Here is a 23,849-nt window from a genome sequence, read left to right on the forward strand (position 1 = left end):
GAGTGGATACTCACTGGTGAGAGCCTGTCTGCAAGTTCTCTACTTGAGGTAGAAATGGTTTTTAGAATTTCCACGGGTTAAATACTTGTTTTCTCTGACTATTGGATGGACTTGAGAAGTTTTGCTTTGTGATAATGCAGGGAATGTACATAAGATGTCACTTAACCAAATCCAACACAACAGACCAATGCTGAATAATTAGGATATTCAGATGCCATTGTGAGACAGGCAAACACAAAAACTTAAACTAGGAAGGAAATGGCCCACACAGCATGCCCTGGTGTAAGCTTTGTGGTTATGGCTGAGACAGTGGAACTGTTACCAATATTTACCTGCATGCAAATATAAGTACATGTGGAGGATGCAATAGGAATGAGGACATTGATTGTCCCACTGTCTTGCTCTCTTTGGGAATTTACACCTTGGTAATACTGTGTTTGTTGAGTTTTTAATGTGTTTTCTAAATTTTGGGGTTGCTACCTTGTTCAGTTTGGCTTCCTGGGGTGCTTTGGTGAGTGATGTAGATGGGGAGTAGCCCACTGAATGTCCTCAGCTCCTAGTGACAATCTGCCTGCTGCCCCCTGCTAAATGTCCTCATCAGCAAGGGGACTGCTGAGTCACTCAGCAAATGACACGTTTCTAAAACTCTGAGATGTGGCCCAAAAGAGGGAAGTGGAAGAACTGACCATTCCCTGAGTCTCTGTCTGCATAGAGCACTGGATTTGATAACTTCAGTCCATTTACTTACTGGAAATGGAGGATTCTTGTTATAGTGCTTTAAAATGTCTGTCTGCTGGTATGCATATTTGATCAGATACATTTCAGGCCATAACTGTTGCTAGAACAGTTTGCAAAAAGAGGATTTTGGAGAAGTATGTGTTCAAGCTGCTCAAAATATGTGTTTCTCTGAAGCAGAATCCATGGTTGTGCAGGAGATGGCTCTCACCAAGTACCTCCTGCTTCATCTGCTTGGTCTGTTCTCAGCCAGCCACTGAAATACATGAAATAGTATTTGTTCCTGGATATGATTCAGTCCCAGAAACTGTTTAGCTGTTTAGTTTTTCATAGAATCATAGAATGGGCTGGGTTGGAAGGGACCTCAGAGCTCATCAAGTCCAACCCTTGATCCACTCCCGCTGCAGTTCCCAGCCCATGGCACTCAGTGCCACATCCAGGTTCTTTGGAAAGATCTCCAGACACGGAGAATCCACTACTTCCCTGGGCAGCCCATTCCAATGCCTGATCACCCTCTCCAGAAAGAAATTCTTTCTCATCTCCAACCTAAACCTCCCCTGGCACAACTTGAGACCCTGCCCTCTTGTCTTGCTGAGAGTTGCCTGGGAAAAGAGCCCAACCCCCCCCTGGCTCCAACCTCCTTTCAGGGAGTTGGAGAGAGTGATGAGGTCTCCCCTGAGCCTCCTCTTCTCCAGCCTCAACACCCCCAGCTCCCTCAGCCTCTCCTCACAGGATCTGTGCTCCAGTCCCTTCCCCAGCCCAGTTGCCTCCTTTGGACCTGCTCCAGCACCTCAATCTCCTTCCTGAGCTGAGGGGCCCAGATTGGACACAGGACTCAAGCTGTGGCCTCCCCAGGGCTGAGCACAGGGGCAGAAGCCCTTCCCTGGACCTGTGTCACTTAGCACTGTTCCTCAGTTGCCTTGAATGTGAGGTGCTTAAACTTTGCTCATTCTGGTCATGGCCAATACCAGTTTCCTGTACCATGCCAGCACTGGGAATGTGATGCTCAGACATCTCCTGAGCCCTGAATGGTTTCCTGCAGGGTTAAAAGCTTCAGGGAAGCTGGTGGGAAGGGAGAGGAGGAGGTCAGAGGAGAGGAAGAGCACAAGTTGGAACTGTTGTGAAGAAGGGGTGAATGGCAGCAAGAGTGATGAAACCTGATCAGAATTAAAAGGTCTGAATCAGTTTTCTCTCCAGAATGACTGATTTTTTTGATTTGTAACTGACCAAAATAGAAGAAAAATATTAAAATGTTACAGCAGGTCAGATTCTTCATTTGCATAGCTCCTGTTGATAATATGGAAAAATATAGGTGTTTTTTGGTTTTGTGTTTTGCCTTAAGTGCTAAGTGATGGTTTAGGTCATTGTAGGAGTGTACTGCAAAGAAAAGCTGATGTTGAGAGGAGACTTCATGGAGAATTTGTGCAGGAAGACCTTTAAAGAAGAAGTTTAAATGAAAATGATGCTCTTAAATAGATACAACTAATTATGGAAATGGTGGAAATTGCTGAGTCCCTTATAAGAGTACTTCAGCTTTTTCCTCTTGAATTTTGTTATTAATTGGTTTGGGTTTTCTTTTGCTGCTGTAACTCCAGCTAAGTATCTTTTATCTTGGTTTTTTTTTTTAACCATTCCTTCTTAACCTGGAAAGCTGAACTTCTTCAGGCCTTGACTATGATTTGAAAGTTTTGTTTGGTGCTTGAATTCCAAGAACAGGAAAATGTTCTTAATCTTCTCCCTCTTTTCTCCCTCCACTCTATTTCATAAGAAGGGAGTAGTCTTTTCATCTGTTTTGTTTTCCTCTTTCCCTTTCATTGCATTGGAGGCATCTTTATATATACAGTGGCCTTTCCAGCATTAGGTTAGCATGGACAAACTCCTGCAGAGTCCTGTTTTTATGGTATGAAAAGCACATGGAATCTCCTAAGATGTTCAGTACAGTGAGATGTTAAAAATTTATTATGTTGGGTTTTTTTTTCATTAATTCTCTGGAGCTTGGCTGACAGTATTTGCCCTAAAACTGCCTCTACAGCAAGTTTTACATTCTGGACTCTATTTTTTTCTTTCTTTCTATTTTTTTTCCTTGCAGTTATCTAGTGTAGGGTTATACTTGTCTATGTAAATTCCTACTGGGGCAAGGGGGGGAGCATTATTAGATATTTTTCCCCCCTCCCCCTCTGTTTTATAGCATGTTAGCTTTCATCTAATCAGATTTGCTTTTCAGGGTCATCACATGCACTCTCAAATTGGTAGAAAGAGAGAACATGAATGAGCAGCTGAAATAAAGGGAAGGCTTTTCCCAGCAGCAAACTTGAATGATAAAATGGTAGGAGATGAAATGTTGAAAGTTGGAGAGGGTTTATAGAAGAGCCATGAAAATGGTGGCCTGGAAAACACACTGTTTAATGGAAAAATGCTTTAGTCAAAGTAGAAGTTGTAGATGTTTGTCCCTGCTGACAGGAGCAGCAGAATTTTAATAATAAAGGGCTTTTCAGTCTAGCCAGGAATGGAATAATGAGCTGCAGCAGCCAGAAGGTACAGTAGAACAACTTTGGCTGGAAACAAACTGCAAATTTTTAGAGTGAGATTAATTAACTATTGGAATACCTTGCTCCTGCTGCTGGGGAGTTGTAAACCAAAGTAGAATGTTGATCTAATTTAACTTGTTGATTGTTTCTCACCTCCTTTTTAAAATGAACTCCTAGAACTGGAAGTATTCCTCAGTTTCATTAGTTTAATTATCAAGAGATGAACGTTGAAGTGGAAATACTATTCTTGATAAAACATCTGTTGAGATGAGACTATAAGGAAATTGTCTGGCATCAGCCACAGAGGTGATCAGTTTTATTTCAAAGTTTTTTTTCCTGGATGACTGGGATCTTGCAGAAAATGTGGACTCACCTGTGTGAATAACTTGTATTCAAGTTAAACCTTTATCAGCAGTGGCCCTGGCTGCCCTTCCTGCTCCTTCAGAAATGGCTGGGAGGGAGGAATGGTCCTTTTTAATGAATAATGTGATACTTGGGACACTGGGGAAAAATCCTGGCTTTAGCTGTTGATATCCAGCCCAGAGGAATACTGACCAGCACCAAGAGAGAAAATGTTCAGTGCTTTATAAAGGAATGACTCTGTCTTGCCAGGAGCAGCACAGCTGGGAAGAATGACAAGTTGCCTGAAATACTTTCTGGGGACCTCAAGAACCATATGCCTGTGCAGCTTCTTAACTTGTAGATTAAATGCCAAAAGCACAGGTTATTTTTGAGGCTTGTACTTAGGATTTTGCATTCAGGTGTTCAGAGAAACTTTTTCCCCCTTGCCTTTAGTTTAACTGTGATGCTGTTGAATGGAGAAAGATCTGGAAATGAGATAAAAGATATGAGCATCATCCTTATGATGGTAGTGAGAACCATTTCATTGGAGGGATGGCATGGAGTGAGATGTAAATGTTGATTTGAATGAGAAGAGAGTGCATATCCCAAGGCAGTGGTAGGGAACAGGTATAATTAATAGGAGGAAAAATGGATGCAGAAAAATACAAGGGCAGAAGTGTACTGATAGTACAAAGCCTGAACTTGTAATTAAGTGGGATCTACATGTGTAGTGTTTATCATAAATATACCCATACACACTTGAATAAGGTATGTAATATAATTCTAGGAACAGTGAATAATTCAATGGCTTCTTGTTTACACAGCTTGAATCAGCAAAACCTAAAGCAGTGAGGGCCATGGTTTTGTTACACCTTGGTTTGGGGTCTTTTTTTTTGGTTTTTTTTTTAAACTGCTCAGTGTGTTGCAGCCAGCCAGAATATCTCATGATGCCTCTTTCAGAAATGCAGGTGGATAATATTGGTTGATCCAACACCAGCATAGATCTCTCCATCCCAACACAGAGCTCTCCAGTTTAAAGAGATTTGTCCAAGGGTAGCTACTGACTCACTGTAGTTGGATGTCACTGCTCAGAAGGTATTAGTAGGGTCCTTGAAGTTCTCTTAGCAGAAGGTGCAGCTTTGCCTGAGCAAACACATCTGTGAGACACTGTGAAGCAAATTAACATGAAAGTTAAACCAAGCATTTCAGGAGGTACTGTCCAGATCCAGTGAGGTTGATGTTCAGGGGCTAGTGAAAGGAGGGGGGGTTAACAAACCACTTCTTACTCATGCAAGATTAAAGCTGCTTTTTGTAGAAGCTCTCCTTTGTTTAATGTTGTCTTGGGTTTATCTGTCCAGCAGAGAACTGTTACCATTTCTGTGTTTCCTTACAACCAAACCAGTCTGTGTTTCTGTTTGTTGCATGGGGCTGGGCTACTGTATTCTCAACTGTGTGAATCTTTCCCTTTTTTTTAACTTTAAATCTTTTTTTCCTTTTCCTCTGCCACTCTTGGTAGGAACTTACTTAGGTAAGTAAATTGAAATTTTAGTATCATTTTTATATATGACAGAATTTTAAGAAAATGTTGGTCTAGGGTGATGTTTGGGACAATTTATGCTCTGTTCTGCTTGTTGCACTTGAATTCCTGAAAGTGCAACTTGAATTCCTTTGATTGTTAGGAGGTGGACACTCAGTCTGCTCACAAAACACACTCTTGGCTGTTAGAGAGGAGTAATAGAGACTTCTTATGAGCTTGCAGAAACTCTATGTGTGTGTATATGTCAACACACAGAGACCACTTCAAGTGAATCAGTAACTTGAAAGTGAAATCCTGGTTCATCAAGCCTCATTCATGCAAGAATTTTTATATTTTTATTCTAGCTTGCTCACAAATGTGGTACTGTTGATGTTTTGGTCAGAAACCCAGGAGGAGGAGTACTTTTGGAAAAGGAAAATGTATATGAAAAACACATGGAGTTTTAAAAGCAGTGTCTTTTAGTGTAGTAAACTTGCTGGCTGTGAAGGTGTGTTAAGATCTCAGTATTCATCATGACTCAGGAGATGCTTCTCAGTGTTTATTGCATGTTCTGCATGATACTTCTCTTTGGCAAACAGCATTTTTACAAAATACCATCTGTGACTGATTCCTTGATGTCCTGATTTTTTTTTTTTTTTTTCTTAAAAGCATTAATTCTATTAACATGAGATGAAGGACTCATATTTTTGTGTGTGGTGGATATGCTGAAGGTTGGAGTTTGAAAGTTCTAGGACATATAAATTCAAACCTCCCAAGTTAGGGGAACTCTTTATCTTTGGTGCTAGGGACAACTCCATACAGATTTCTTGTGTCAAACTGTGAGAGAGTCTGTGAATACACAGGAAAAGTACTGGAGGATTTCTACAGAGGTAGAAAAATGACCATGGTAGGTGCTTATCCTGCAGCTTCTTGATGCTTGCTCTATAACTTGTGAAAATACCCCTGCACACCAGTCTGCATTGGACATAGTGCTGAAGGTTTCCACCCCCTGACTTCTTGAAATGGCTGTGGAGTGTTGTGTGGAATTTGCAAAGGAACACCAAAACAAAACCAGGTTGAATTTAAGCAGTGGGAGTAATTTTTGGCTGCTCATTCAGCCTTCTCATCAGACTCACAGGGCATGGGACCAACCTGCCCTGAGGCTTCCAGTGGGACCAGATCTGTTGCTTTCCTTCCTCTTGGGAAATCAGATTCCCTCCTCCCACTCTTTGTTGTTGGGTGCCAATTCTTTCTTACCCCCCCAGCATGCTTTATTTGATGCTTTATTTGCTACAGGAAGCTAAAGAAGCTTGAGTATTCTTTTTTTTTAATTTGTTTTAATCAACCTGGAAGGGTTAGATCCAAATGCTCCAAGGTGGTTGCATGAGAAGAAATTCTGGCTGAGTCTTCTCCAAAAGATAAAAACAGCCTGCAAATTAACAAGACTTTATTTGCTCTTTGTGACAGTCTTTCCCCACCTGTGTGGGGTTTTTTTTTTTAATAAAAGTATAGAAATAAATGTTTTGTGCAACTTTGTGATACTCCAGGAGTAAAGATCATTAGGGCATTTGTCTTGAGCCCAAATCTCAGAGTGCTTGTGCTTGAGAAACAGCTCTAAAAACTTGGTTGTAAAGTTGTAGTAAGTGTTTTGAGGGTGTCAGTGTCTGTCCTGTGATCAGTTGTTTTATTCCCATTCTTACCCTAACAAGGTATAATGGTTTGTGGCAAAGGACACCTGTGCTTATCTGCAGGTATAACCTTAATTATACCTTGGCTATGTTTTATCCTCTGGGACTTGCTCTTTATTTCATTGTCTAGAGGAGAGTTTGGCAGGAAGAATTGAATGGGAGGAGATTTTTCAGGGCTTTGGGGTGTTTTTTTCAATACTATAGGAAAAAAACCATTTAATCTTGAGTTTTCAGAGTACATTTTGATTTCTTTGGCTGGAAGAGAGTGGAAGATTTGCCTTCAGTTCATCATTGTAGACCTTTATGCTATGTGGCTTTAAAGGTTTGGCCACCTTTTTTGTTTGTTGGTGTTTTTTCTCTTATTTGGAGGAGTTCAGGTTTTGTTTCTATGTGTATGAAATATTTTAAATTCAAGCAGCTGAACCTTAGACATCATTGAAAGAAACAGTCAACACTTTCTACCTTGTGGCTTCTCTGGAGATGTCTCTATAAAATGAAGGTTTCTTTCCTAGAGAGGAGCTGCCAGAACCTTGTTGGATTATTCTCCAGGTTTATATTCATATGCTGCCCTACTTTTACAACCTTCTTGTGGCTTCATGTGTGTTGAGAGGTCTCTCTCAAACCTTCATCTGGGAAAATGGAGCAAGCACCTTGGAAAGGACCAAGTTTTGTATGGTCAGTGACCTTTCTGTACCACTCCTCCCCTGGAGCTGGAGGGTTGGTTTAGTTTCTTAGAGCTGCCTGTCTCACAAACCTCATCTCTGGCACAGAAACCACCCAAAAATTTGGGGTGAGGATCCATTGTTTCCAGTACAGATGCATCCTGGTGACTTGGCAGCTGTTGTGCAGTGGGTTGCAGATGTTCTGCTGTCTTTATGCAGCTCTTTAGTGAGTGTGGTGGGGCAGATTTGCTCATTTATTAGCAGTGCTTCAGCTGCATATGCTTTTAGCATCTAGTTTTATATTTTATTTATTTTATATTTACTCTTTCAAGCTTCTGTTATCAAAGTGTGACCAAAGGGAAAATCCACAGATTAATGTGGTCATTGAGACCTTATTACTGTGATAACAAGAAAAAAAAAATTGAAAATATAACTTTATTTTGTGTCTTATTTTACTGGATCAAAAAGTTACCAGGGGCAGCTTTATCCTAGAAGTTCCAGCTTAGGGTGAGGTGTGTCCCAGGAGTAACTTCTCTGCTTTTTGAGGGCTCTTGGTGCTCAGAGTGATAATTCTGCTCACCCTTCACTCAGGTTGTGTACAGTATGCTGAATTAGTTCTGGTGCTGTTTACTCTCTGTTGTACATTCAGCAAGTCATTGCAGCAGCCACAGACCAGCTCCTCCTCTTTTCTGGCATCAGGAATGTTTCTAGCACAAGGAAAGAGCTGTTCTGTAGTGTAGTTAAAATTAAATGTGTGCCTTCAATCCAGGGCTTAGCATCAGTTGATTTATTCACATCTCTCAGAGCTCCTGTCAATGGAGAAAAATATTCTCTTTCTGTAATGCAAAGAGAAAGAAGAAACAAGTGCTAGAGCTTAGCTCTAAAGCCAACAGATTCAGGTTTCATCCTGCTGGCTGTGCTGTTTCCCAGCATCCCTGGAATTCTATCCATCCCTTCCAAACAGCTGCTCACAGCTGTGTTTTGGATGCAATTGCTATTCCCATGTAACAAGGACTGATTATTTGGTGCCTGCATTGCCTCTGTGAACATCCAGAGCTTGTCACTGCTCTGCCTTGGAGCTTACTGTGTCTGTTCTTCAGATGTGATGGAAATCTTTCTGACAGCTATTTCTTCATCTCTGTGGATATTTAGGCACAAAAATGCTGCAAAAATCAAAACTAAGTCTCTTGAAGTAGCTAAAAGCAGACCCCTGCATAACATGGAAAATGCACTTGATAGAAACTGTTGATTTTAATGTAGGTGTAGTGATACTTAATGCTCAGAAAATGTCCCTGTTCTGCCTTCCTGATATGTTGCCATGCCATATGTTTCCTGGCATGCTTGCTGGGAGTACCCTGTGTTTGGTTTTACCAATCTCAAGGAACCTCTTGGAGCACAGACCAGGAGCTGTAAATATTCCTTTTATTTCCTATAGTTTGGCTGTTCCATCCCAGCTTCATTCCCTAGCAATGGGAACTTTCAGAAGTCTAAGCTGGGATTAAATGTGGAAGCAGAATTCATCCAGATGACTTCTGCATCCAGTGCCAGCATTTGCTGCTCCCTGCCTTGGATTCCCTCTTGGATTCAATGCAATTCCCAGCAAAAGAGGCTGGGAAAGATGGTTTAGTGCACTGGTGTGAGTGGAATGGTGTTTTCTGGGAGCATGGATCTTAGAAAAAGGTGTTAACCAAATGGTTTATTGGGCCTCCCAGTCCATTCCATGCCATACCCTGCTGCCTTGGAGCTTTTGTGTGTCCTGCAAAATGCAAAATACAGCTCAGTACATAGACCATGGGAAGATGATGGGGTATCTGGGAGTATAGCAAGTAAGGCAGTGAAATCAAACCATTTTTCTTGGTGCTTTGTGGTTGCTGCTTGTGCTACTGGAGAAGGACTTTGTGTGATAGCTGGAGTCACTGGGATCTGTGACTGATGGAGCTACACCCATGGATGTGTCCACTTCTGGTAGGTTCAGCAGGTCCAGACTGTTTGCTAGCAGTTTGTAGATAATGTCTGAGCTCTGAAGGGTTCCTTGGGGATCCAAGGATCACAGGAAAAAGATTCTGTTTCTGTCTTGATACTGTATATCTTCCATCTTTTCCCTCTTGATGTCAGTCAGTTTCCTCCAAGAATTCCTCAAAATGGCAGGGTTTTCCCAGGATTTGGGGAAAACCTCAGGTCTGAAAGGAGGAGGTGTACTTCTAGTGGTAGTTTGAAGAAAGAAAGGTGTGAGTAAATGGAGAAAGGACTGAGCAAATGGAACATATTTTTACCTTGGGGACCCTGCTCTTCAACCCATGTTGATATGGAAGCTCTTTTCTCAGTTACCTTTCAAGGAGGGGAGAATTTAGCTTGGCAGACACCTCTTGTTTTAGCAAAACAACACAGTTGCAATCATAGCTGCGTGTGTTTTGATTTTGTACTTTTTTTCTGTCTTGGCAAAGCAATGGTCTTACCAGCTCTATTCTCTTTCCTGTTTGTTAGGTCTGCCTAACCACGGACAAACCAGACAAATGGTAAGAGAATGTTCATTTAACCAAAACAGGGAAAAGAATTATTAACCACCCCCCTAGATAGAACACCCCATTAAACCCTAGTGTTTCACTTCCATCTTTGCTGTTTGCAGCTGGTCATAGTTCCCAATTATTTGAAAAAAAAAATTATTATTTTGGGGCATATAAAACGTTGGAAGTGGTTAAATGCAATTTAAAACTCAAATCCATCTCTATATATTTATATATAAAAGATTCTATTTTGAATGGAACATTTTGTTTCTGCTCATACAGAAACTGAGTGGCTGTTTATAGCAAAGTTCTGGGATGTGTTTCTAGGTGGAATGTGTTTCACTGGAGGAGTGAGGTTGAAATGATGGAAGGGTTTGCTTGGAAAACAGTTTATTTTTCTTAGGAAGTTGGCGTGCAAGTTATCTGCTGAGAATGCTTGGGGGTTTATCTTTTTTTTTTTTTTTTTTTTAATACAAATGATTCCTAGCCATTCATCCATTATGCTGAGTTTTATCAAAGGACAGAAGCAACTAGCCAGTCTGATTGATGTGTCTCTGGCAAAATGCTTTCTCATGAAATTCCCAGCAGTGTGAAGGGGTCAGCTCAAAGATCACCTTCCCCTCTTAGACGTGGCTTATGGGAGAGAAGTTCAAGCATAATTCTTTTTTTTTTTTCTTTCTAACCCCAAAACGATTTCCTGGTGTTGATGAGATAGAGCTGATATTAGTGAAAGTAGAGTCACTTGGGTGAGGGTTTTGGTGTGGCTGATGGTCACTGAATGGTGATCAGAAGCATCCTTAAATCTAATTATGCTCTGGGATGGTGTGCAGTGTCATGAGGTTAGGCTAGAGCTTGAGCATCCTTGTCTGCTTGTAATAATGAAGCATTCATTGGGTTTGTTACTGGAGCATCTGATAAGAAGTAGTAAATTGTATTCCTCCTTGAATTCTGCTTAATTTCTTGTCCCTGAGGAGACTGGCTACTTGTTTGTGTCTGCTGAATAAACCAACTCAGTGCAGTGGGGAGAAATCTGTGATGATCTAACACTTGAAATGTTTTGGGGTTCAAACCCTGAACTGCTGTGGTTTTGGGTTGTTTGCTGAAGTGTCCTACTGACCTGGAAATGTTAAGCTCCACTTTTCAGGATCTACCATTTGAAAGAGATTTTTTTTCTACCTGCACAGAGCAGGCAACCTGGAAGCACAGGGGGTGCCCATTTTAGCTGTTTCCAAGAATTTCTCTCTTATTTTCCTGTATGTGTATGTGGCATGTGTGAAGAAAACACCCTTTGCAAAACCTAGTGGCAAGGATTTTCTTGGAGAAATCCAGAGGGGGTAAAAAAAAACCCAAAACACAACAGAAAAGCCTTTTATTTGAAACCTTTCCCATAATAAACCTCAAATATAAAACCAATTCCTGAGGTGTTCCAGTGGTCTGCTGTGGTGCCAAAGTTGTCTTGTGTAACCTGGAGGTGGGCAACTAAGAACTTAGATCATTGCTGCACTTGTATATAACATCTTGAAAGAATTTAGGGTTTTAAAAGGTGGGATTTTGTTGGCTTATCTCAAAAGCCCTGATCTACAAAAGCAGATTGAGCTAGCATGGTTGACTAAGGCTGGTCAAAAAAAAAGAAAAAACCAAAACAAACCATAAATATTTGTTTGTTTTATTTGAAAATGAAATAGAAAAATAAAATAGGGTTTGGTTTGTGGGGTTTTAACTTGGTTGACAGACTGAAGTCTTCCCTTTCTAAGTTGAAGTCTGAAAATTGGGTTGAGCTTTTGCCATAACCTGAGACTTAAGGACTTGAGTACCTCATGTCCCCACCTTTCCATGCCAAGTGGATCTCCCAGCCCAGACAATCCCTCATGTAAATGCTCAGATTCTGATTTTCTGGGCAGAAAGGGGAAGCCTGGGTGCAATCTGGTCCCTGTGGTCTGACCTTGGAGGCTAGCCTGTGAAACACCAAAATTCAATTTCTCCTGGCCTGTTTTCTGACCAGCTTTAATTTATTCCTTGTGAAATTCGTGCATCTTTCCTGACTTGTCCAGTGTTACTGATTCCAGTGGGATTTCTCAGCAGAACTGGACTTCAAATGATCAAGGACAGCTGCATTTGAGAAGCTTAATCCTTTGCTCCCTTGCATCTGCACCTCTCTTAATAACAGCTCATGTTTTTTCCAGCTGATTGGAAGAGGGCTACTGTGGGTCTGGAAAATTATCCCTGTGTTGATTTGCAAAGCAGATGTGTTCCATATATTGGAAATCTGTGGTGTGAAACACTGAGAGGATTTTCTGATGAAAGCTTTGTAGTACTAGATTTCTTTTCAACCACCTATTTAATGTGTCATTAAATATTAACCTTCCTAGAACAAAAAGGACGTGGGTAAGTTTGTTACTCCAAAATAACTCCTGTAAATTCTGATTTTTATCATTGATTTGTTGTGTAGCCAGATCTCCTTCCCCAAAATCAATAGATTTGCTCTAGATTTATGGCAGTAGCTGAACTCTAAGTCTTAATGCTCAGTCTTTCAAACTTGATCTCATCTTTCAGACACAAGCAACAGATTATTGGTAATGTCTTCCATTTATTATCTGTCCTGTCACTGGAATATTGCTGTCTTATTATATATTAAAGGTGCCTGACTTCTGCTTGTGGAACATTGCTTTTATGTGAATTCTGTGTTCAGCCATGGGCAAGAGGGGATATATTTACCAGCAACTCTTTAACAACTACTCTGAAAAATGTAATCCTCTTTTCCTTTGAGTGCCACAGGTTTGTTGCAGTCTGTAATTGTCCTTTTTTTGTGTATCATGTTAGGGACCAAGCCGAAACTTGCTGCTCAATGGGAAATCATACCCAACAAAAGTCCGGTTAATCCGTGGTGGATCCATGCCTCCAGTGAAAAGGAGGAGGATGAACTGGATTGATGCACCAGATGATGTTTTTTACATGGCCACTGAAGAAACCAGGTGAGAAATTCAGGCTTTACAGAGTATTTAAGGGAAGGGGGGGGGGTGTATGTGTGTCCCTCCTGGATGTTGCTGCTGGTTTTATGGGCAGATGAGGCTCTCTTCAGCACATCTGTTGCAGACACCACTGCTGGTGTTTAAGTGGATAAAAGTTGTCCTGTACCTAATCATCTTATGCACGTGTACTCCAGAAAAAGCAGATTTTTTTTTTCTTTGAGAGCAGTTCCTGTAAGAGGGGAAGCAATAAGGGGAAGATGATTGAGGTGGGGAGGTCCCCTGGTGCAGACCCATAAATGCCTTTGGAGGTCCCAACACTGTCTCTGAGTAAGAGGACAGCAGCCTGCTGGCATACAGGTGATGCTGAGGAACATGGAGCTCTGCAGACCCTGTTGCATGCTGAAATCTCTTGCAATTACCTCTCAGGATGTCTCCTTGTGTGTCTCAGCACTGAAACCTGCCAGTGACACAGAGTGTTTCTAGGGGCTGGGTTGCATCATTTCTTTGGTGTATTTTTACCACCAATAGCAGTGAGATTTAGTCCTGCAGTGTCCACCTTCCTCTTTTGGTAGTACTGCTTCTGCTAGTCCTTCTTGTTAGGCTGCCAACAGGATAAAAGTAAGAAAAGAAAGGTTCTTTCCATGAGTTTTGCTTGAAACTCTGATTAGAGGCTCCTGGTGAAGCAACAGAAGTTCCATGGTCCAATCCCTACAGCAAAGCTTTTGTGTGCATGTTCTCAGGACTGGGTTATTTCTTAGGAAGGGGGCCCTGCTCCTGAGTGATGTCAGAAGAGTGGAGACATGTGCTTGTGTCTGAGCCCTTACAAGTGACCTAGGAATCCAGGAGTTTTGGGTACTTCATCCCTTCTGAGTGTTCATTTATTCAGCAAGAAGTGCACAGTCAGTGTCCTGACATCCCCAACCTCCTCCTCAGCCTGCAGAGCATTTCAGGTGTCAAGTGACTGTTCTGTGGGCTGAGTATCAAAGATGGGCTTCACAAACTGCAACTGGTAATGTTCAAGTTACTAACCACTGATCAGTTGGATGATCAGATTTCAGTGCAGGAAACACCACCCCCTTCCATTAGAACTCAGAAGAAACATGAAATTAATTTACTTGTGACACATGTTCCTTTCATGCAACTGTGCATTTCACACCAGCTTACATCTTTACATTGTTTTTTCTTCTCCTTTTCTGTTCCTATGAGATGCTGTAAAAGCAAGCTGTGGGATCCCTCATATAATGGAGAATTAAGTGAGAGAAATATTTCATTTTTAAGGGGAGCAGTGAAGAGGTGCTGGGTTCAGCAAACCTTCAGCTTTGGCACTGAATTCCAGTGCCATTGTGGGTGTAGTGTGTACAGCCTCTAATTCAGTCCATAAATGCCCAAGGCTTATTTCATAATCCTGCATCTCCAGAACACTTGACATCTGTATCATCCAACCCACAAGGAATACTGCAGGTCAGTGATAATGCCACTGCAAGGTTCCACCCTTGCTCTGTACACCCAGTGAGAATATTCATCAAGTGCAGTGTTGGTCATGAAAAAATTTACTGTAAGGGCACAGAATCTGCTGTTTGTACCAAGGCAGGAAAGATCCCACAGCAACCAGCACAGCTCTGATGCAGAAACTGTAGTGCAAGGATAGGCACCAGCTCAGTAAGACCTTACCTCTTCCATTTCAAAAAAGAAAAAAAAAAAAAAAAGAAAAAAGAATGAATGAAAGAACAGGCTTCTTTGTCTGACAGCCTTGCTGCTTAGCTGACTGACGAGTGCTGAAAAGAGATGTTTGGCAGGCTGCTGAAAAGCAGGGAAGCCTGAGCAATGTAGCATTGTAAGTGGCACGGGTTTTCTGTTGGGCATTTCACCTCTCACTTTCCCCTGAACCATCTGCTGCATTCCAGTGTCAAGAATGTAAGGCTTGTTTGTGAGCTCTGAAACAATCTGAGCTTTGTCTTGGCTCCATAACAATCAATCTAGCAGCAATATCTGCATAACATCCTCCAGCTGAGGGTCAGGCTGTGTTTTCAGGCCCAGAAAGCAGTTTTCCTAAAGTTTTCCACCACCACCACCCCCCCACTTCTCCTCTTTTTGTGTGGCACTGTTGGGGATGGTGTTAGAAAACTGGAGAGCTTGGAGGGAGAGGTTTGAAAGGTTGGTTGGTTGAAAGGGAGAAGTTTTTGAACTCAAGCCTCACAATAAGGGACTCAGCATTTATAATTTATGCCAAGGGAGGCAGCAAGTGACCTGATCAGAATCCAGAGCTGCTAGGAGATGTGTTTCTGGTGGCAACGTGTCTCATTCAGCTCTAAGCAGCTCTACTGCCTAAAAGTAGATCAGTGAGTCTTGGAAAATTCATCACATTGAGATTTTAAGTTGGTTTTTTGGGTTTTTTTTTCTCCCAACCACCACTTTTCCACCTTTTCCCCTCCTCTCTCCACCCTGTGTTGCCTTTCAAGTAGAAAGTGCTGGAGGATTGGGGACATGGAGCAAACAAAAGTCTGCTCTCTGTGCCTGAGCTCCATGTAGCAGGCTTGTTCTGCTCAGTGGGCAATAAAAGCATGTGAAGAGATGGCCAAATCAATTAAAAAATCTTCAATAATACCAGAAGATGTTGTTTTGTCAGTGCTGGTGGTAAGGAGGATAAATTTTAGGGGAAGGGAGTGTTTTGAGAGGTTTCTTCTACAAATGTGTTTTGTCTTTTCTCCTTTTTTTAATGAAAAAAAAATTGTTCACAGCAAAGTTAATCAGAAATGTAAAAATTATATTTGGAAGAGAGATGATTAAGTAGTTGGGGACTGTAATGTTAAGTTAAAAACTGAAGGTACTGCTACACTACTACTCTGATTCTTTTTCACTTCCCTTTTGAACCTCTGTGTGCCTTTGGCTACCACAACATACTTTGGAAGTTAATTCCTCATTTTAATTACAGAGCACATTCTTCATTTTACTGTTTTTTCTCTCTTTGTTTTTTTAGGCTACTTCCAGGCTCTGAGCCTGGTATTGACAAGCTGAAAGAAGGACTCAATATTTGCCTCCCTCTACCTTATTTTGCTAATTTAAAGAATTTCAGTGTGTCCTCTCTCCATTCTCACTCTCTCTTTTACTTTGTCTTCATGTGGAACAGATCTTCCTGCATCTAAGACTTGTTGCTAGTCCTATAACACAGAGAGAAACTCTTTAACAAATACAAGGTTTGAATAACACTCTTTTCTACTTTGGGTACGTGAACTGGAGGAGAAATAAAAGCATGAGACAACCTGTGAGTGTTCCCAGTGGAGGTGGGAAGGCTGCTTCCCATTTTAGTGGCTCTCATGGAGCTCCCCAGCTTGGCTCCAAGGGAGACCAAATGTTTCTGGCTTGTTCTGTGACAGATTTCTTTTGAAGAGGCAGCTGTGTGCACCTGCTTGGGGCTGAGGAATGTCAGGGAGCTCTGTGGGAAGTGGATTCACAGGAAGGAGGTGATCACCAGTGCCAGGAGAGGTTTGGTTGTGACTTCTCTAAAGCCACGTTCAGTTTTGGCCCCTTCGCTACACGAAGGACGTGGAGGATGTGATGATCTTAAAGGTCTTTTCCAAGTGGTTACAGTTGTTCCAAAAGATTCTTCCACATTTCCACAAAGGTGTTTGGGGCTGTGTCTGTGTGCATCAGAATAAATCAGTGGTTTGTAACCTGGCAGGCTGGCAGCAAAACCCTGTGGCCTTTTGTGTTTTGGTTGGAAGCAGAAGGTCCTAACAGGCTGACTCCTGTTCTTACCTCTGCTGCCAGAGTGGTTCCAAAGAATGGTTATCAGTATGGTGACAGGCACTTTATATATGCATATATAACAAATATATATATTTTTTAATATATGTATTTAATATATGTATTTACCTCTGCTGTTAAAGTGGCTCCAAAGAATGTTTATCAGTACGGTGATAGGCACTTTATATATATAAATATATATATAAAAAACAAATATATGTATTTTTAATAGATAAATATATGTGTGTGTATATTAAAAATATATATTCTTCTATATATTTATATAGGGATATATAAATATATATATCCTTTTATATATTTCTTTACCTCTGCTGTCAAAGTGGTTCCAAAGAATGTTTATCAAGATGGTGATAGGTGCTTTATATATATATATAGACACATATAAAACAAATTTATATATATATACACTTATATAAGTATGTATGAGTGTATATATATACATATATAAAACAATTTTACCTATTTCAGCTATTATATTTACAGCTGTAGACCCTAGTCCTGCAGTGCTGGAGAGGAAGCGTTCTGAAACCCAGAATGCAGTCACCTCTTCATTGGTGGGTGTGTAAATCAGAAAACACAACAAATTTACCCATTTCAGCTACTACATTTACAGCTGCAGACCCTAGTCCTGCAGTGCTGGAGGGAGAGGAACCCCAGGATCCAATTTCCTCTTCCTGGGTGGGTTTGTAAACCAGCAAACCCAAACCCCTCGGGGGAAGCCACCGCCGAAACGAACCGCGTCGGCCCATCCCATGGGCGAGCAGCACGTGGGCCTGGTTTCACTTGGAGAAACCAAGCAGCCTGCAGTGCCTCAGCATCCCACTTTTTTTTAATCAGTTCCTTTCCTCCTCTGGCTGCAGGAAAATCCGCAAGCTGCTCTCCTCCTCTGAAGCCAAGCGAGCTGCCAGACGCCCTTACAAACCCATCATCCTCCGGCCCATCCCGGCAGTGCCGCTGCGCCAGCCCATGAATGATGAACCCATCATCATCGAGGATTAATGCAGGCCCAGCAGCTCTGCCTGAAAGGAGCTTTCCTCCTGGCTCCACTTGGGTTTCCATGGTGACAGCGTTGAACTCCACTGTTGAAGAGGGGGAACTTTGGAGGAACCGTTTTGCATCTTTTAAAACCCTTAAAAGGAACTCAGCCCTGCTCTGAGCCTCTGACCGCAGACTGCTCTCTCTCTCTCTCTCTCTCTCTCTCCTTCTCTCCTCTTTATCTTTTGCCTTCTTTTTTTTTTCCTTTTTTTTTTTTTAATTTTGGTAGCCTCTTTTCCCCTTTGCTTCTACCCCTTTTGTAGGCGGGGGGAGGGAAAGTAAGTTTAACTTATTAAGAGAATGTGGAATAGTACTTTTTAGCTTTGTTTCCTCTTCCGATGTACGAAGAGCTAGAACCTTTCATTTTGTGACTGAGCTCTCATTGCAAAGCTGTTTTTATGAGGCTGTGTTATAAGGTTTTTATTTTCCTTTTTTTTTTCCTTTTTTCTTTTTTTTTTTTTTTTTAATTTTGTGGACGGTGCCATTTTTTTATTTCATTTATATCGTTTCTTTTGTAGATAAAACCTCCAACCTTTTACCTGATGTTTGGAAATAGGAGCTAAAAGCCAGCCACAGGTTCAGCCAGTTTTCCTTGGTCCTGATACATATTTTTTGGATCGTTTTGCACGGCCAGTTGTGCTCATGCACTAGACAGAAACAACTCAGGCTGAGAAAGGAGTGAGCTAAGGACTGAAGAACCTTGCAGAACATTACACTGATGTTGTGTGCAGTGGAGGCCAGGCTGCCAGAGTTAGTTGTCCTTCCTCTAGTCAATCCCTGGGAGATCTGGCCCATGGCATTTTTCCCAGTAACCAGCAGTTTGAGTGCTGCCTTCTCTCTGACATCTGGAATCCTACGTGCTGTTAAACCACCACAAACCCAGCAGTAGGTCCAGCAGTCCAGCAAGTGTAGTGAATTGCTTTGCTCTGGCTCCAAGAGTCAAGTACACCAATGCCCAGGGACATTTTGCTTAGAACTCTGAACCTGTTTGTGCATCAGTGGTTTTGGACACATCTCTCCCAGGACGAGACCTGGTTTCTCTTTAATTGCATTACTGTATGTTTCCCATTTTGAAGGGAATTTAAATTTCAACTGGGTTTTCATTTGAACACATTGTGTCTGAAACTTGAGTGTTTTTTCCCCTCCTGGACATTTCTTGTGTTTGAGGTTTCTTGCATCTCTTGAACTTCTTATGTATTTGGAAGTCTGTATCATTTCTCTTTTCACATGTCTTCTCATTGCAGTGCATTTGCTCAATGCCCTGCTCTGTTTTGAAAGGATGTAAACTATCATTTGCAACTTGTGCTGATCTGTACCTGTACCTGCCTCAAGCAGACACAGCATGTAATAACCCCCAAGTCATTCCATACGTGTCAGCAGTGAGATGAGCCAAAGTTGTATTTGGGTTATCACAGTCCAGCCGTGATTCTCTGCAACTCTGCTAACCCACCAGGTTAGATGGAAAGGAGTCCCCCACAAAATGAAAAAAAAAAAAAAAATTCAGTTAACTTTACTTAATAAACCTGGAAAGTGAGCTTTTGTGAAACAGCTGCTTTTTGTCTCTTCTGGAAGAGCTGCCAAGCCCCTGGCTCAGGATGTCACTTGCCTCTCTGCTCCCTCCTTCCCATCCCAGAGCTGCTCTCAAGTGTTTGCAGTCCCTGTGCTGCTGTTAGGATGGACAGAGTCACTCAGTTTGGTTCCCCTCGTGTGAAGTTTCAACATTTCTGCCACATCAGGCTGTGACTCCCTCCCTCCTCCTTCTCCTCCTAAACACAGCAGCAGATGCAATGCCCTGAAGGAGCCTTTTGTCTCTTGGTGGCTCATGCCTCTTGCTGATCCATGGCAGGACACTGGCATGGGGCAGAGGGAAATCCCTGGGGTTTAACAGCTGAACCCACTGACATTTAAGTGGGTTTTTTCTACATTTCACTCCTTACAGGGATAAGGAAAGCTCAGTGTTTGGTCTCATTTGCTGGGAGTGGTGAGATTTACTCCTGAGAGTAGCTGTGACACTTAGCAGATGTAAGTGTATCCCAGCTGCTGGTCACCTTCTCCTACCCTAACTTCCAAGCAGGAGGGCACAGCCATTCCTGAAGGATGTGCCATGGAGGAAAGGCACCAAGCTTGCAGCCTCCAGCCTGTGTGAAGTGGTGCAGAGCTCTGCCAGAGCCTCTTGGCAGTCTTACTTTGTTTTACTTTGTCCCCATCACTCTGCAGGATTAACCCTCCATACATAAGAAACACTGCTGGCTGCATGAAGGTTTTTCAGCTCTTTCTCTCTGTCACAGGGCAGTCTGGCAGGGATTCCATCCTGTTTGCAAAGTGGTGATCTGAAGAGTGAAAAATCTGCCTCTAAATTCTCTTCAGCCCCTCTGCAGTGGGATCCAGGAACGAGGCCTCAGCTGCAGCGGAGGTTGTGTTCTACCAGGGGATCAGGGAGCTCTGAAACCCCAGGGGCTAGGGGAGGGAAATGCCCTGTGGCTACTGGTGCTTATATCGAGCTGTTGGTAAGACTTACTGGAGCTGCTGGGGCTGCAGGAAGAGCTCAGAATAACCACACGGGGGTGCCAGCCCTGCAGTTTCCACCAATTTAAAAATATTTCCTGGAGCAGCTCCAGGGATTACTCTGGGAAGTAGAGAGAATATCCTGTGCTGGCCTGACTTTGAAGGATCCCTTCCATGTCCTTGAATATGGGTGCCATGCTTTTGGCAGGTGGTAGCAGCCTTCAATCTCATTATGTTTTGCTGGCTTTTGTTTGGAAGACAACCTTTAGGAACCAAATTAAAATACTCTTAGGACATGCAGAGGGTATGGTAGGTATGGTAGGTATGATGATCCCCTCCTGCTGTAAGACCTTATAAAAATAAAAGCTCCCAACAGCTGGGGCAGTGTCCCATTTCTGTCCCATTTCCAGCCCTTAAAGGATCCCTGGAGATTTTAGGGGACAGATTCTGATGGGAATTCACCAGTGAGAGGCACAGGGCTGGTTTTGGGAAGAGCTCACCCACCTGGAATGTGGCATTGCCACCACATATCCCCAGTCCATAGTAGGATTTGCCACGTACATTTGGATATTTCCCTTATCTGTGTGTCTCTGGCATCCCTGCCCTTCACTGACTTTCCTGCCCTGCAGAGGTGGGAGCAGATGTTTTACAGGCTCAGCTCTGATCCCTTTGGAAGAGGCTGTGCTTGCTTCCCACATGGATATGGAGCCTTCCAGCCTCCAAACTTGTGATGCTTAGAGTTCTATGGGCTTAAAAGAAGCAGGGAGCTGCTCAGGGAAGTCTTTTTTTTTTTTTTTTTTTAATAAAAAACCAAAGCAAAACAGAACATTCCTATGATACTTCATGGCAAAGTGTTTTTGTTACAGATTTGTTTGGGGTTTGTTTTTTTTTTACTTAGGTTTGGAATTTTGTGGGGTTTGTTGTTGGTTTTTTTTTTTGTACTTTGCATTTTACAAGCTTGTCAGTAGCAGCTCCCTGTGATCTCTGCTTTAGGGGCTGTTAACACGAGGGCAGCTGACTGTCTGCAAGAAAACCCTGTTGAAACAGTGGGGAAAAAAAAAAAAAAAAAAAAAAGCAAATCCTGACCAAAAGTAACAGTTCTGAAACTTGCATTCCTGCTGTGGGAGGTGGGCTGGAACAGGGACACTACTGGAGAGTTGTAAAAGCAAAATACACACTGAAATTCCCTTTGAAATGGAAATGTGGAGCCTGTGCCAGCTCTGCTGTGAGCATTACACAAGGCAGACCTTGGGATGGCTGGGAGGCTTTTTGGGCATCCTGGTCAGTTTAGGGCATCCTGGAGCCTTTTTGCACCACTGAGATAAAGCCAGGGGGTGGGTAACCTGCTAAAAGGATGGCCCAGGCACACAGGGGTAGTGGGGTAGTGGTAATGGGGCTTGTGTGAGCCTGGGGGACTTCTGGGAGGACCAAGAATAAAATCTAAAAGGTTTTGTCTGGGAGGAGGAGGTCAGGTTTGGAGACAGCTAAAGAAAGTAAACCCGGTGTCTCTTCTGGTTTTCTTAATCCATCAAGAGGACCCAGGCTTAAAAAGAGCTTTAACTTCAGAATCAGGATTGGCAGCAGTGTTAGAGGGAGAAAGGAGAGATCACTGCAGAAGGGTAAGCCCCAGCCTGACAGTAGCTGGCAAGTATTTGGTTGGTTGTTGGGTTTTTTTTCCTATAAACGTGTTTTTTTAGTCAATGGTTTTCTGAGAGAGCCTACAAGAGGCAGCAGTGATGGGACCTTCTCTGATCCCCTCCTTCAAGCTCCAAACATGCCTTGAGCATGGCTGGGCTTTGGTGCCATTCCTGAGGGAGGAACCTGGTGTGTCCTCCCTGTCCCCTCTGCCTCCCCTTCCTCCCATGCCCAGCTCTGAAACCTGGCTGAGAGACTCTGAGGATCCCATTTCACCCGTGCAGGCTCTCAGGAGGGAAAAGCCATTTGGAGAAAAAGCCCCAAATAAATTCAGATGGGCTGGGGGGGAGCCTTGGGCTTGTCCCCATCTCCTCCTCAACCTGGAATAAAGTCAGGCCAGGTCATGGCTGAAGCAGGTTTGATTTCTGCCCTGGGGTTTGCAAGTTCATTCACTGCATTCCTGGAGCAAATGTAACATAAATTCAGCATCTTGCTGCAGACAGCTTCTTCCCCTCCCGACTGCACAGGGATTCTCCACCTGGATCCAGTGCTCCATGGGATGCTGGCAGTGTCACAGCCAGCAGATTTACAGGTCCTTGCTGGAGGGTTTCAGCCAGGTCATGCTTCTTTGGAGACTTGCCATCCCAGTGGTTCCAGCAGGAACTTTTCCTGCTGCCTGCATCCTGGCTGCCCCTGTGCAGGACATACGAGAGGGGAACATGTGGATGTGGAGATGGAGCCTGGCCAGGCTTCACTTTTTTTTTTTTTTTTTAATCCATTTTTTTCCATTTTTTACTCCATTACAACTGCACACTTTTTTTTTTTCCCCAGGAAAATGCTTATAATGTCTGGTGTGGAGTGCAGGAAAATACATCCTCATGGGTGGGTCTTCCCTCTTGAAGATGGTGTGGTAAGGGGACATGGGGACATCACAGCACACAGATGGCACTGGGATAGGTGTGTCCAGCCCCAGGAGCTCACCAACACCCGTGTCCTGGAGGTGGTGTGCATGTGGGGCACAGACACTTAAAACTCACTTGTTCACACTTGTCCTGTGCCCATTCTGGTCCCTGAAACCTGGTGGCACTGTGGCCAGCTTGACCTCTGGCCACTGGCTGTCTGTGCAGGGCCACGTGGTTGGGGAGAGTTTCATGACAAACAGGGCCAGGAGCTGAACTTTGCCACTGGAACCTGGCTCTGACCACAGCCTATCCCCTGGGACAGCCTTTCCTTCTCCTGGAAAAGCTGGGGCAGAGCTAAAGGTCTCAGCCAGCCTCCCTGTGCCCTCCCTGCTGCAGCCAGGGCTGGAGCTCTGCCACAGTGCTTGGCTCCACCAAGGTTTTCAGAGCCTTCCAACCTCCAGCTGGTTTGCTGGGTTGGTTCTGGTTGAGCACTGCTTCCCAGACCCCTGCATTCCACCCCATGGAGCCACAGGGGGTGCTTCTTGGAGATTCTCATTCTCCATTCCAAGTATCTGCATCCTTGGATGCACTTGCAGCCTGCTGGGATGCTCCCCAGCCTGGCTGGCAGCTCCAACCCCTTGAGAAGGGGCTGCAGGGACAATGGGGACATCTATTCCTGCTGGCAAGGGCAAGTGGGATGCCTGCAACCCCCTTTATCACAGGCCTGACAGTGCTATCTGCCCTGCTTGCTAACAGCAGGGGCTGGGATGCCTTTTAAAGGAGAGAAGCACCAAGTGGGTGCTCAGAGCCCCAGATAGGAGGCTCCAGGGCCAGCCTGTGATAGCCCAAACCCTGCCCAGTGGCATGTGCTGCCTGATGAGACCCAGCTCCTGCCAGCCCCTTAGCTCTGATTCTCCATCTCCCAGTCTCTTGCTAATCCCTCCTAAGCCCCTGGGTTCCCCTTTCTGAGCCATGTGCTGATCCCACTGCCAGCCTTTGGCCACGGGGCTGGGTATCCAGCATGTGTGGGCTGTGTCCCCCCATCCTGACCACCCCAGGACTC

At 43.4% G+C, this 23,849-nt stretch overlaps 1 protein-coding gene across 6 annotated transcripts in view; it reads left to right on the forward strand.

Annotated features, from left to right (window-relative positions):
- Nucleotides 1-19,284, forward strand: part of MTA1 (metastasis associated 1) — a 75,817-nt gene extending 56,533 nt beyond the window's left edge. For 2 of the 6 annotated variants that reach the window (XM_030455157.1, XM_030455156.1), the window contains exons 18-21: nucleotides 5,122-5,133; nucleotides 9,956-9,987; nucleotides 12,796-12,947; nucleotides 17,570-19,284. In XM_030455157.1, the coding sequence (XP_030311017.1) occupies nucleotides 5,122-5,133; nucleotides 9,956-9,987; nucleotides 12,796-12,947; nucleotides 17,570-17,708 (335 nt within the window). In that variant the 3' untranslated portion in view covers nucleotides 17,709-19,284. The remainder of the gene's footprint in view (nucleotides 1-5,121; nucleotides 5,134-9,955; nucleotides 9,988-12,795; nucleotides 12,948-17,569) is intronic. The other 4 variants (XM_030455159.1, XM_030455160.1, XM_030455161.1 and 1 more) reach the window with 2 other exon arrangements.
- The last annotated feature ends 4,565 nt before the right edge of the window (nucleotides 19,285-23,849 follow it).

Source organism: Calypte anna, chromosome 8 (assembly GCF_003957555.1).
Source record: "Calypte anna isolate BGI_N300 chromosome 8, bCalAnn1_v1.p, whole genome shotgun sequence".
NCBI lineage: Eukaryota > Metazoa > Chordata > Aves > Apodiformes > Trochilidae > Calypte > Calypte anna.